At 35.9% G+C, this 12478-nt stretch overlaps 1 protein-coding gene across 1 annotated transcript in view; it reads left to right on the forward strand.

Moving 5' to 3' along the window:
* Positions 1 to 12478, forward strand: part of LOC149552335 (S-adenosyl-L-methionine-dependent methyltransferases superfamily protein) — a 177915-nt gene that overhangs the window by 136985 nt on the left and 28452 nt on the right. The window contains exons 12-14 of the mRNA XM_089787871.1: positions 8872 to 9067; positions 9155 to 9325; positions 9605 to 10392. Coding sequence (XP_089643997.1) covers positions 8872 to 9067; positions 9155 to 9325; positions 9605 to 10392 — 1155 coding nt within the window. The remainder of the gene's footprint in view (positions 1 to 8871; positions 9068 to 9154; positions 9326 to 9604; positions 10393 to 12478) is intronic.

Consider the following 12478-nt stretch of genomic DNA (forward strand, 5'->3'; position numbering starts at 1 on the left):
GCTAAAATACCACTTACCACATGTCAATTGTGATGGCGCATTTGAAAGCACTCTATGGATATGAACCTCCCTTATTTGTGGACATGGTTTTGGGAGATAGTCATGCATTGAGAGCAAATGACTGGCTACAAGAATGACAAGACATTTTGAGGTTTCTGAAGGAAAATCTCCAGTAGGCACAGAATCAACAAAAGATGTATGGCGATAGATATTGAATTGAGAGAATCTTTGAAGTGGCTAATCTGGTATATCTCGGACTACAGTCACACAAACAATCATCCTTGAAGTTAGGTGGCAAATAAAAGTTGAGGTTGCTTTTTTATGGTCTTGACCCAACGGATAGGGAAAGTTGCCTACAAACTTGAGTTGTCAGAGGAAACTTGCATCCACAATGTCTTCTATGTATCTTGCTTGAAGAAAGTCACGGGACAAAACATCACCATATCGAGTGACTTGCCACCTCCCAACAAAGAAGGGAAACTAGTTTTGGAACTCGTCGACATTTGCAGCTCAAGGACGTCACTTGGGAGGGTGAATAGATTTTGGAGCACTTGAGGCTATAATTGCTTGACAAGGAATTTTCAGGACGGGAGGATTCTAATATCCCCTTCATAAAATAAATAAAATAAGATATTAAAATTTTGTTTGTGGGATAGATCAATTTAACATATCTCGGGGCCCATTTCGTGTTTAATAACTTTGTAGGTATTTGCCATATCATGTGTCGGCATTTTGTTTCTCTTGAAAGTTTTCCTTTGACGGGGTATATATGTTCATCGGGTTTGATTGTTGTTGTTGATGTATAGCATCAGTTGAAGTGATATTAAGCATTTGAATGAACATTGTTTTATATTACAAATAAGAATAATACACCCACACACATTTTTTATATGTGTGTGTGTGTGTGATTATTCAGAAATGACTTTAGTTGTCATATCAGGCTCTTTTTATAAGTAGAGACAAATGAAATTGGACACTGAATGGTTATCGGGTGAGATTGTTAAGTACTGATTAAGATCACGTACGGCTTAGATAATGTCCACATAGGGACATGACCCTACGTGGCCATTGGCTACGTAGACTCGTGTCTCTATGGAGACATCGCCATTCATATATATCCCAAGAGTTATCGGCAGTCTGAAATCAATCACAAGGCAATTCTCAGACTCGTCGATTACTCCAGCAATAAGGACATCTATATTTATTCAATCATAGCAATTGTATTTGCAACCAAAGACATTAATTACGGCAAGTCCATCCACCCTCGGTGAATACACAGTCCCAAAGATTTGCACAATCAGAGCAAGCACAGTTGAGTATCAGATAGGTAAGTAAATCTGAGTCTAGTATATTCCATCAATTATTAAATTGCTTGTTCCTATTAGAGATCCTGATTTTAACATGCTATTAGAGCCATCTTGATAGGGAATTCTATTCTTCAGAATTAAAATTAAAATTCTTAGATTTATCAATATTAAAATTTTATCCTCAAATTCAAAATGGTTAATCATGTAAGATTAGAGGATAGACTTGAGGGAGCATCAAATTTTTCATCATGGAAAATTCGAGTCATGATAGTACTAAGAGAAATGGAGTTAGAAAAGTACATAGAATCAAACAAATCAATACCTGGAAATGATCTAGATAAAATGACATGGAAAAGGCACAACAACAAGGCCATGAAAATTATTATAGGCTCGGTGAAGGATCATATTCTTCCTTCTATATTGAGTTTTAAAACTGCTTTTGAGATGTTCTCCATTGTAAAGAATACTTTCAAATTAATAACACAAGTAGATTGCTAACATTGAAGCAAGATCTACTATACGTCAAGATGAATAATGGATAAACTGTTACGTCCTATTCCCTAAGAATCTCAGAATTGAAAGATCAACTTGCGACCATTGGAAATGAAGTAGATGACAAAGAACTTAGCATTATAGCCCTAAAAGGACTACCAGTATCTTGGGAGACATTTATTTGTGGACTAAGCTCTTGATCAGAACTTCCTAAGTTTGAACTACTCAAAAATGAATGCACTCAAGAAGAGTCAAGATTAATTACAAGAGGAATCATTTCAAATCAAGATGGAGAATTTCAAGCTCTTCAAGTCAGTACCAATAAAGGAAAAAGAAAGAGAATTCATCAAGACAACAAGGAATTCAACAAATCATACAAGAAAAGAGATTGGTCCAAAGTACAATGCTTCAAATGTGACAAGTTTTGTCACACTTATAACTTTTGTCTGGAACGGGAGAAAATTCAAGCAGTCCTAGCAAAACTTAAGTATGAAAAGGATGAAAATCTTGCATTTTGATTTGTCGAACAAAGAGATAAATGTAAAAGAGAATCCCAATGTGAGGAATCATAGGGAGAGTGATACATTTCCAAAGTTCAAATACATAAGTGACATATGCAATGTTATACTTAGATAAATCAATTATCTATAAATTCAGTTTTTTTGAATAAGAGATATGATATATCAAGATTGATTTACATAAGTACAAATGGACAAACAACATATATTTTACCAAGCCTCTTGCCAAAGTGAAATTGGAATACTTCAGAGGAAAACTTGGTATGGTTAAATTGTAATATTGAATTTTGAATTTAAATTTCAATTTGTATGTGTTTATGCTTCTATGGTTGTTTAGTTGCATCAGACATGTGATGAAAGGTGATGCTCTTGCAAATGATAGACCTGTTTTTTATGGCAGTTTTGTTTCGGATATGCTAGAAGTCACTGATAACGAATGCATTATGATTACTCTAGATATTGTTTTGGACAATTAGCGATCATAATATATGTTATGATAGTGTTCATAACATGGTGATAATAAAGATTTGACAAGTCACTATTTTAGAGTGTTAAAGTCAGATAATGTATTGTGTATAGATATCCTTAATATTGATCTCTTAAAGTTTTGTCACTTCTCCCTTGCTAAGAGGGAGTGTTGATGTATAACATCAATCGAAGTGATATTGAGCATTTGAATGAACATTGTTTTATATTATTGATAAGAATATAATATATACACACACACGCGCGCTTGTATGTCTATATAAATATGTTTGATTATTCATAAATGACTTGTCATATCAGGCTCTCATTATAAGTAGAGAAACGAAATTGGACACCGAATGGTTTTCGGGTGAGATTGTTAACTACCGATTAAGATCACTTATGACTTAGTATTATCTCCACATAGGGACATGACCCAACTGGGCCATTGGCCACGTAGAGTCATGTCTCTACAAAGACATATTACCATTCATATATATCCCAAGAGTTATCAGTAGTCTGAAATCAATCACAAGGTAATTCTTAGACTCGTCGATTACTCCAGCATTAAGGACATCGATCATTATTTAGTCATAGCAACTGTATCTACAACCAAAGGCATTAATTATAGCAAGTCCGTCCACCCTCGGTGAATACATAGTCCCAAAGATCTGCTCAATCAGAGCAAGCACAATTGCAGTATCAGATTGGTAAGTAAATCTGAGTCTAGTATATTCCATCAATTATTATATCACTTGTTCCTATTAGAGATCTTGATTTTAACAGTCGTAGGTGTGCGAATTTGAATTATTTTTGTTGTATCATGAATTCTAGTTGGAGTTTTGCTCAGGTTTCACCATTTTAGAAGTGAAAGATCTTCCCTATTTGGCTTATCATAGTTTTGACAGGATTTCAGGCCCACGGTCCACCCTGATCTGGCTGTGGGTTACTTTTCTTAGATTTGACAAATTTGAGTACCATCTTTTCAATACATTCATGTGGAGTGAAAATTGCATCTTTCTATGAATGACAAATACATATTACTATTCAATTACATATTTTTCTATTCCAAAGAAAATCTTCTTGTAGCATCCATTGTGGAATTCTATACAATTGCATTTAAATGTTTCAACACACCATACTTAGAAATCTTCTCGCCTTTACATAACACTTGCACTGCACATATCTACCCTTAATGTAGGATGGGGATTCCATCTTTTGACAACACCTATTTCGTACGATGGGATTCAATCGTTGTATGATGTCCTGAACCATTGAACAATTAGAGCTTACTCCACACCGTACCACCCTCTGTGATTTGAATTCAGACTGCCACCAGCCTTGATGGCACCAACACACTCCCAACTATACAACCTCATATCCCTCCTCACGTGTCATCGTATGACTATTAATTTATACCGCCTAGCCTCTAGTTCACACTGTACGACCCAAATTGGACTCCATATGCATGTGGGACATCATCTACATATTGTATGCCATTTTTTGATAGGGGTGTTGCAACACTAGGAATCTAGGATACTACTTTCTCTTGCATACTTGGCTTTTTTTGGTGACATGGAATCTGACTTTCTTTAAGCTTCAATCATCATGATTACTTGGCATCATCCTTTGCGGTAGTTTACACATTATTGTTGCCATTTTCTTCCTTTCTTATGTTGGGTTATTTATTTTGTTAGTCATAAATGCTCAAAAGAACTGATTGCTGGTTGATCTTTGATTCCCTCTTCATTTCTAGTGAAGTTTATTGCTGCAAACAAAGACTTAAGTGGTGTCGATGTTATTCTAATCTGTGTAGGCTTGTTTATGGGATAATGTTGAGATAGTTTGGTGTTGTGGTCCGGTGTGCAATTGTATTCATTGGTATTTCTGGCTCTCATAATAGTTGCTAAAGTTAGTGAGGAGCATTAAACTGTAGCATGTATGTAGCATCTTCAATGGTGCATGTTTTGATGAGAACCCTATTCTATGTTCTCTTCTGAGCTCTTGGTTCATCTTCAACGAGTATTTTGTGAAAGATTTTAATAGTATTATAATAATGGTTGCAAATAAGTTTGATTGTGCTCTATGTGTCAAGAGTGCTTCAAGATTCTTTCTATCTTGTATTGTGTGTATATCTACATATTTTCATAGAATATCTTTGTTGTTTTTTCTTTATATGATCATAGTATGACCATTGAACTCAAGTGTCAAAGAGTGTAAAAAAGCGAAAATTGGGGGTATGAGTGTCTCAAACCACGACGGTGGAGAACATGGGAATTGAAATTGAAATAATATTCTATGATTATATCTTTGAATATTTATCATGAATTTTTGTTTTATCACTGAGAATAATTTTTAGCATTGATCTCTATATTTCTCTTCATGATAGGTTGATTCTATGAATTACTATTAATCTTTCTTGGTTGCAGGATGGATCAAGAAGCAATCGATAATGAGAGATTACATGCAAAGTTATGCAGGCTGTAGAAATGAACATGAGGACATTGCTTGCAGTGAGGGGACTGAATCGCTTACCCAACTTCATTAAAGAGAAAGAACATATTCAATTTATCTTTAAAAGAAGAATGGCATTCAGAGGGAGACTATTCAGCTGCAAAAATCAGATAGAGAGGTAGTTTGCATGACGAAGAGATAATGCCTGATTCTTTGCAAGCTTTTGTGGTAGTGTTACTACTAAAGCTTCCTGTTTGGTCAACCTGAAATCAACACTCTTATTGTGATAATCAAAGCAGTGATAATTCTGCCACTGCTGAGAGGGGGTCTCTGTTGTGAGAGAATCTTAGTCATTCTTATACATGTTAATGTGTTATTCTCTGTGAGAGAAAGTTTGAGGTGAAATGCCCAATTTATTGGTTCTTCTCTACGAGAGAAGTTTGAGGTGAAATCCCTTGTTCCACCCTTTGGGAGTAGGTATGGTGGATCCACCCTTTGCAAGTATGTATGATAAAGATGCATTCTACTCTAGGAGAAAGTCTAAGGTGAAAACCCTCATTCCACCCTCTACAAGTAGTTATAGTGGATCCACCCTTTGTGAGTATGCATGGTGGAAATGCATTCTTCTCCTCTGAGAAGTCTAAGGTGAAAACCCTCATTCCACACTCTACGAGTATGTATGTTGAATTCACCTTTTGCAAGTAAGTATGGTGGATCTACTCTTTGTGAGTAGGCATGGTGAAAGTTATGTGTTTGACTCAATGACTTCAATCTTATGCTTTACTGGTTAGCCTCTAGAAGTAGCTATGGTGAATAGTTTTATGCTGAGATAACAATGTTTTATTGGGGAATTTGTGATGAGAATTTGTTACTGACATTTTTGTTACATCTATGTGTGCCTGCCATACTAAAGATTTCTCTCCTGCTAAAGAGGGAGTGTTGAAGATACATCTGTGATAGAGATCTTTACCTCTGATATGCCATATTATTTATTCAATATGTTTTCATTTTGGCTTTTGTTGAAATTGAGATGATGCCTCTGTATTGCGTCAGTAGCTAGAGAAGAGATTTAGGTGATATTTCCATCATATTCATTTGTATTTTTTTTAATAACCAAGTGAGCACAACATAGCATCCAAGGGGTGCTAGGTGTCTTGCCCTAAATATCTGACATTTTATTATATGAAGAGACATGGGACATGTGAAAAGACATACATTTGGAAATATGATTAGACTTGCATTTGGAAAATGAAGAGACTTTTGGTTATGATATGAAGAGTTTCTCAATTGAAGATATATATGATTGCTTTGTGTGATGAGTGGGAGTGCAGTTGAAAGCATTGTACTCGGACATTGATTATTTAATAAAAGAGAGAATTTTTTGGTCTAGATGGGTTTTTCCCCTCAAATTGGAGGGTTTTCCCAAGATAAATTTTTGTGTCTTATTGTTCTTCATTTTGTTTATTGTTGTTTATCTTTATTTCTGGGCATAACTCTTAACACAAGGATCAATGAGTTGGGACCTGCCTTTAGATTGCTCTATGTTGAGCTTGTGTTAAGGGATTTTCTATGGCATTTTATGTCAAAATGAGAATTCAAGTTCTCATAAGTGCAAATTTTGACATAGACGACTAGGAATACACACACAGGCGGAGATCTGTTTGGTTTCCAGTAAATCACCGTGTTCCACAGGTTCAGGGATGGGGACAGGGCAGACAGCAGGGGACATGTTTTAGGGATGTCACCTAAAGTCCCCAAAATAGGGGGGAAGACAGTGTACATTTTTTTTTATATATATGTAGGCTTTTGTGTGTGTGATAATTTTTTAAAATATATTGTGATATTATAGATAGAGAGAGGGAAGTAGAGAGAGATATATCAATAGTTGATAACAACAATACAATATGCAAATGAATCAACTATTCACAAGTTACAAGAGTTGTATAAGAACATAAATGATAATCACAGCAGCATAAATCTGTATAACAGCATTATAACAACTGTCTTAAACATCATAACAATGGTCTACCAATATAAATATCCAAATCATAATTTCTCAAACATGCATCCGGATGTCTCAAACATCAAACTACAATAGTCTGCAAGCACAACATATGAAACTAAGCCTGATTCTATCTATCAATACCCAAAGGCTCAGATTTATCAGTAATTATGTGCCTCTGGCAGAAATGGACCATCCAATTGTAGCATGACCATTCCTGGTTGCACCTCTTTCATTTGAATTTTATCACCCACAGACACAAATTTGAACCTTGGGACCCCCACATTGCTTCTTTGGCAAAAATATTTAAAAAAAAGAAGTTTTCCTTTCTGTTTTTTAATGCAAAAAAAATCCAAATGTGTAGGGTACAGTTTTCTCTTTTGGGTGTTCCCTGGACATTTGGAGGATGCCTAGCCATTGCCAAATGTCTGGGGATATTTCCTGCTGTTTGCTGCAGTTTTTTCGAAATTGGGGATGACTGGCGAACGTCCCGTTTTTGTCCCACTGTCCCTGAAACCTTTTGGGGACAGAGATGAGTCCCCTAGGGACAAGAAATGCATACCTGTATAACATAGGTAAATCATTATATGATGTTATTGTGCAGTCCAGTGGTTACTCATCAACATAAATGAATCCCATGAGCTAGAAAATGGATGATTGAACTGAGTTTAAATATGCTATCCTATTTTACACCATCCATGCTTGTTTCCCTTTTTGAAAGACCAAGGTTTGCTTCTTCAATTCTAAGGTTTTCACATTTCGATTGAAAAGTTACAGCAAAAAATCAGAGAATATTGTGTCTAATAAAATGATGCAGTTGCTATATGCTTTCACACATGCAGTATATATTGCCATAGTATAAAACTGGTGGTTTTTAAAACTCTATCTCAGCCATCTTTTGCATACAAACTGAGATATTGTTTGATGCTGTAATATAACTTAGTAATATTTTAGGAACCTAGGACCCCCTATGTTCTAGCTGAATCATACCATAAAATCTGTTATGTCGTAAGATAACAGCCTATTCTATACTCTTTTCAGAAAGCCAGCTTGTCACAATATGGTCTGGATTTGTATGTTCAAGCTAGGATGTTTTGTAGTAGAGCATCTTTTTTTACTTCTGGTTTCAAATGGGATAGGACACTTCTATTTATAGGGGTTTGATTCACATTTGGCATCTAAATGGGCTCAAGAACTTAAAATGTCGATCGTACTGTAACCTTGTTTGCTGTCATGAATGAAGGGCATGCAGATAAGATTTTGAAAATGCTGGCTTTATTGAGAGTGATTGTCCTTGACCTGAAATTGGGGCTTGTAGACTTATATTAATATAGGAGTTAGAATTTTGCTTATTTACTGGACCACCTTTTGTGATGGAGCCTAATTCTAGACAAATTGTATTATATAGCTCATTTCCTTCTAGTATTATCAAGTATTTGTGAAGGCACATCTAAATTTGTGTGAACATGTCAGAATTTATTTGATATTCATTTATTGCTATTGTTTTAAACAGACATACCATGATAAGAAAACACTTTCCTGTTACAATATTAATTTTTGAATTTCTGTTTTAGCACGTTGTTCAATGTTGTCAGTAAAATAATTTTTGTTTTTGATGTTTTTTCTGTACCAGGTTCGTGATAAAGGACGTTGGCTAAATTCTTACAGACAAGTTTTTCGATCCCGAAAGACTACAATAGTACCTAGCATGTTTCCTTCTGGCAAAACCTGGAATGATAGCAATATCCCTTCTGCTAGACAAGAATATTGTCAGAGAGATGACATCAAGTCGGAAACAACTTCAGAAAATATTGTGAATGAGAAAGAAGGTAACATAATTTATAAAAATAGTTTTCCCCCCGAAGTTATGAGCACTGATGGCTACATGAAACCTAATAATGATGAATTTTTATCAGATGACCTGGCTGAAATGCCTTATAAAGAAAATAGTAAAGAGGATGATAACACTGATGGAGAGACAGAAGTTACTACTTTTCCTTTGGAACGGTGCATGAGGATTTTGCCTCATGATCAAGATACAGGAGGCTTTTTTATTGCTGTGTTTCAAAAGGTTTCTCCATTTTCTGGTAAGCCTTGTTCTTAGAGAACAATTCGTGTGGTCGTAACTTCAAAATTATAAGTTTATCATTTTTCTCTCTTGAAAAATTATTACAGTTTCTCTTTTGTCCTAGCCCAAAACTAGAGCCAGTGAATAAGTTACAGATTTTTCTAAGAAGAAACAGTCCAGATTGCAAATGGAATTGGCATATTTTCTTCTTTTTATTTAAATAATAAACACAAGTTTAGGCATCAAAGAATAATACAAGTGCTTCATGCTCTGAACTTAATTTTTTGTCATGCTGTAGTCAAGGATATGAAATCAACAGAACCTTACAGAAAGCACAATTTCAGAAGGATGCAAGATATTGAAGAAGCTGTTCGAGGGGAAGCTGAAGTTGGTACAAATCTAAATGAAATTATCTCATCAGATCTTGGTAACACAGTTTGTGCCCATAACATCAAAATGGACACCATTGGCCAGAGGGATGTTGAAGTGACAGAACTGGATACATTGGGTGGCGCTTCTTGTCTTCATTCGGATGCAAGCTTAAAAGAAATTATCTCATCAGATATTGGTAACACAGCTTGTTCTCTTAACGTGAAAAGCGACACCTTCAGTGAACAGGATGTTAAAATGACAGAGTTAGATACATTGGGTAATACAGCTTGTCTTCATTCAGATGTACTGAATTCTATTGAATCAATCCCAGATGATCTTGAAAATGGTGATTGTAGGAGAGAAATTTGCCAAATAGTTGGTGATAGCCAGAAGAAAGAAAATTTGGATTCTGAAGATGGAAAGTTTGCTCATGTTGGAAAGCAGACTAAAAAAGGAAAGATTCAGCAGCAGGGAAGGTGGCGAGGTGTTGATCCTATTGTACTTTTTACAGATGAGAAGGCAATCAATAGCATAGTCACATTCTATGGTATTGACGAGTCATTTCCACTCCTGGGACATTTAGTCACACGCAATAGTGACACTGTTCATGTCAAAAGGATCTACTATGTGTCAACATCTCTCCGTGATGCAATTGAATTGAATATCTCTGCTGGTCAGCAGCTAAAGATAACTTCTGTTGGACTAAAGATGTTTGTAAGTTTCATGCATCACCTACTTAGTACTATAACTTTCATCCATATAATATAATGGCCAGTGACTGTTTGTATTGTATGATTCTTACATTAATTTCAAGGTCAGTGAAATTATGCCATTTGTTATGTGCCTAAGGTGCTACATTATCAATTTATTATTACTATCAAGGTCCATCACATAGGGTTGGGGTTGAAGCCTTGGTCACATTGATCTCTCGTTGAGCGTCACAAATTCAGAGTGATTTCCATACTAATAGTCAGCTTCAAGGTCATTGAATCGGAACCAGGTACAGGGTATGGCATGCTGGTCTAGTGGAATTTATTTTGGGGGCTAGGTATGCCTGTCGAAAAAATGCGTAAAAACATTTAAAATTTGTACATTCTCTATGTTTCACAAGGATGGCTGTGCCAGCCACAAGTATGCCTCCTCCACACTCAACAAAAAATGGATATTTTTGAGATGAGGATATCTCTGAGATGTGGATACTTGGTGGAAATGTCTCCATGCCATTGCGCCATTGCCACCACATGCCTAGGAACATTTTTGGAAGATCCCCTTGTTTTGGAGATTGCATGGAGACTCCAAGACATCCTAGGGGTCCTCAAGTGACTTGGTTGCATATCCTTAATACACCAAAAAATGTCCATGCATCCCCTGCAGCATTAGACTCAAAATATGTGTGTTTTCCTTCTATGTTTGTGCCAATAATGCTAGCCTCAATGGTTTATGGTTTCCACCAAGACCCAAAGTAGTCACAAAAAAGTTCTAAAAAATAATCTTAGTTATCTGTTTGAGTTCGAGTTCGAAGAACAGGTTTTCCGGTAATGAAAAAAATTGGAAAGGGGTTTGGGTTCGTTCATACAAAAACGTGTAAAAATTATAAAAGGATATATATACATATTTATGAAGCCTGGAAGCATAAGTTAAAATTTGAATGTCATATAGTATCATAAAATCATATGATTTAATCATTTGACTTCATTCAATTTTGCTATTTTCCATGTAAAGTAGAGTTGCCATCATTGCTTATGAAGAGTGCTTCGACTATGTTTTAAAAAACCATGTTACAATGTGTCCAGCAAGGAACATACGATGTTGGGGAGTATTGTGAATCAAGCATTCAAAGTAATGAAAATAGTATCATTTCCACTAGCAACTTCTAACAAGAAATATATTTGTGGAGGCACTCGTTTTGGGACAAGATTCTGCATCATATAGAGCTGTGTTGGTTGGACCCATTCACAGCAGCACAAAAGCTTGTGTCGTTTGGGCATAGTTGGGAAGGGTAGGGTAGCTAAGACTCTTCTACTCCAACGAATCTTCAAAAGAGAGCAAGTACAAAGTCTCTTTTGCAATGACTTGATGCTTTGGCTTACTTTTTCATAAAATCCATCTTTCAGTGTTCTGAGAAATGATCTTGTCAAACAAATATCCGTGAAAGTAAATGAAAGATTGGACAGTACAGAAGAAAATCAGGTGAAAACTTGGTTGAATGAAACCATGGAAAAACATAAGTTTGCCACGTTTCTAGATGATCTCTAGGAAACAAGTGCCAGCTGCTTGGAGGAGGAGTTGTGTGTGCTTCTCTTTCCATACCTCAAGTCCCACATTATCATTGCCACCTGCAGGAGTCAAAAGCACATAGATCAATCAGAGTTGTGTGTTTAAAGTGCTTTTTAAAGATTTCTGTAAGATGACACTTTTAGAGAAGAAACATATGCAAAAAAATAAAAACCACTTATCCACAGGGCCCAATTCAGCTAAGTTTGAACATGGTTCAATCTGTGCTTGAGCAGTTTGCCCAAGTTAGATCAGTAGAGGGATCAATTCAAACTTGGGCTCTGAATTTCGAACCCTAACCGAATCATGCTCAAACTGTACTCGAACCAGGTACTAGTTTGAACCTTGGCCTGGTCCGGAGGGTGTATTGCCGAACGAGGGTAACTAAGAGAATAACCATAAAGATTTGGTTAGAAATAGTAACGGCTCAATGTTGTCAGAAACTTATTTGATAAAATTGTGAAAACGGTGTGCTCCATGAAGGTTTGTGTGGTTTCAATGGCCTTAATCTAGTTATGGTGGCTAT

This window comes from Cupressus sempervirens, chromosome 6, assembly GCF_028749045.1.
Source record: "Cupressus sempervirens isolate cs-2001-9-10 chromosome 6, ASM2874904v1, whole genome shotgun sequence".
NCBI classification, from domain to species: Eukaryota; Viridiplantae; Streptophyta; class Pinopsida; order Cupressales; family Cupressaceae; genus Cupressus; species Cupressus sempervirens.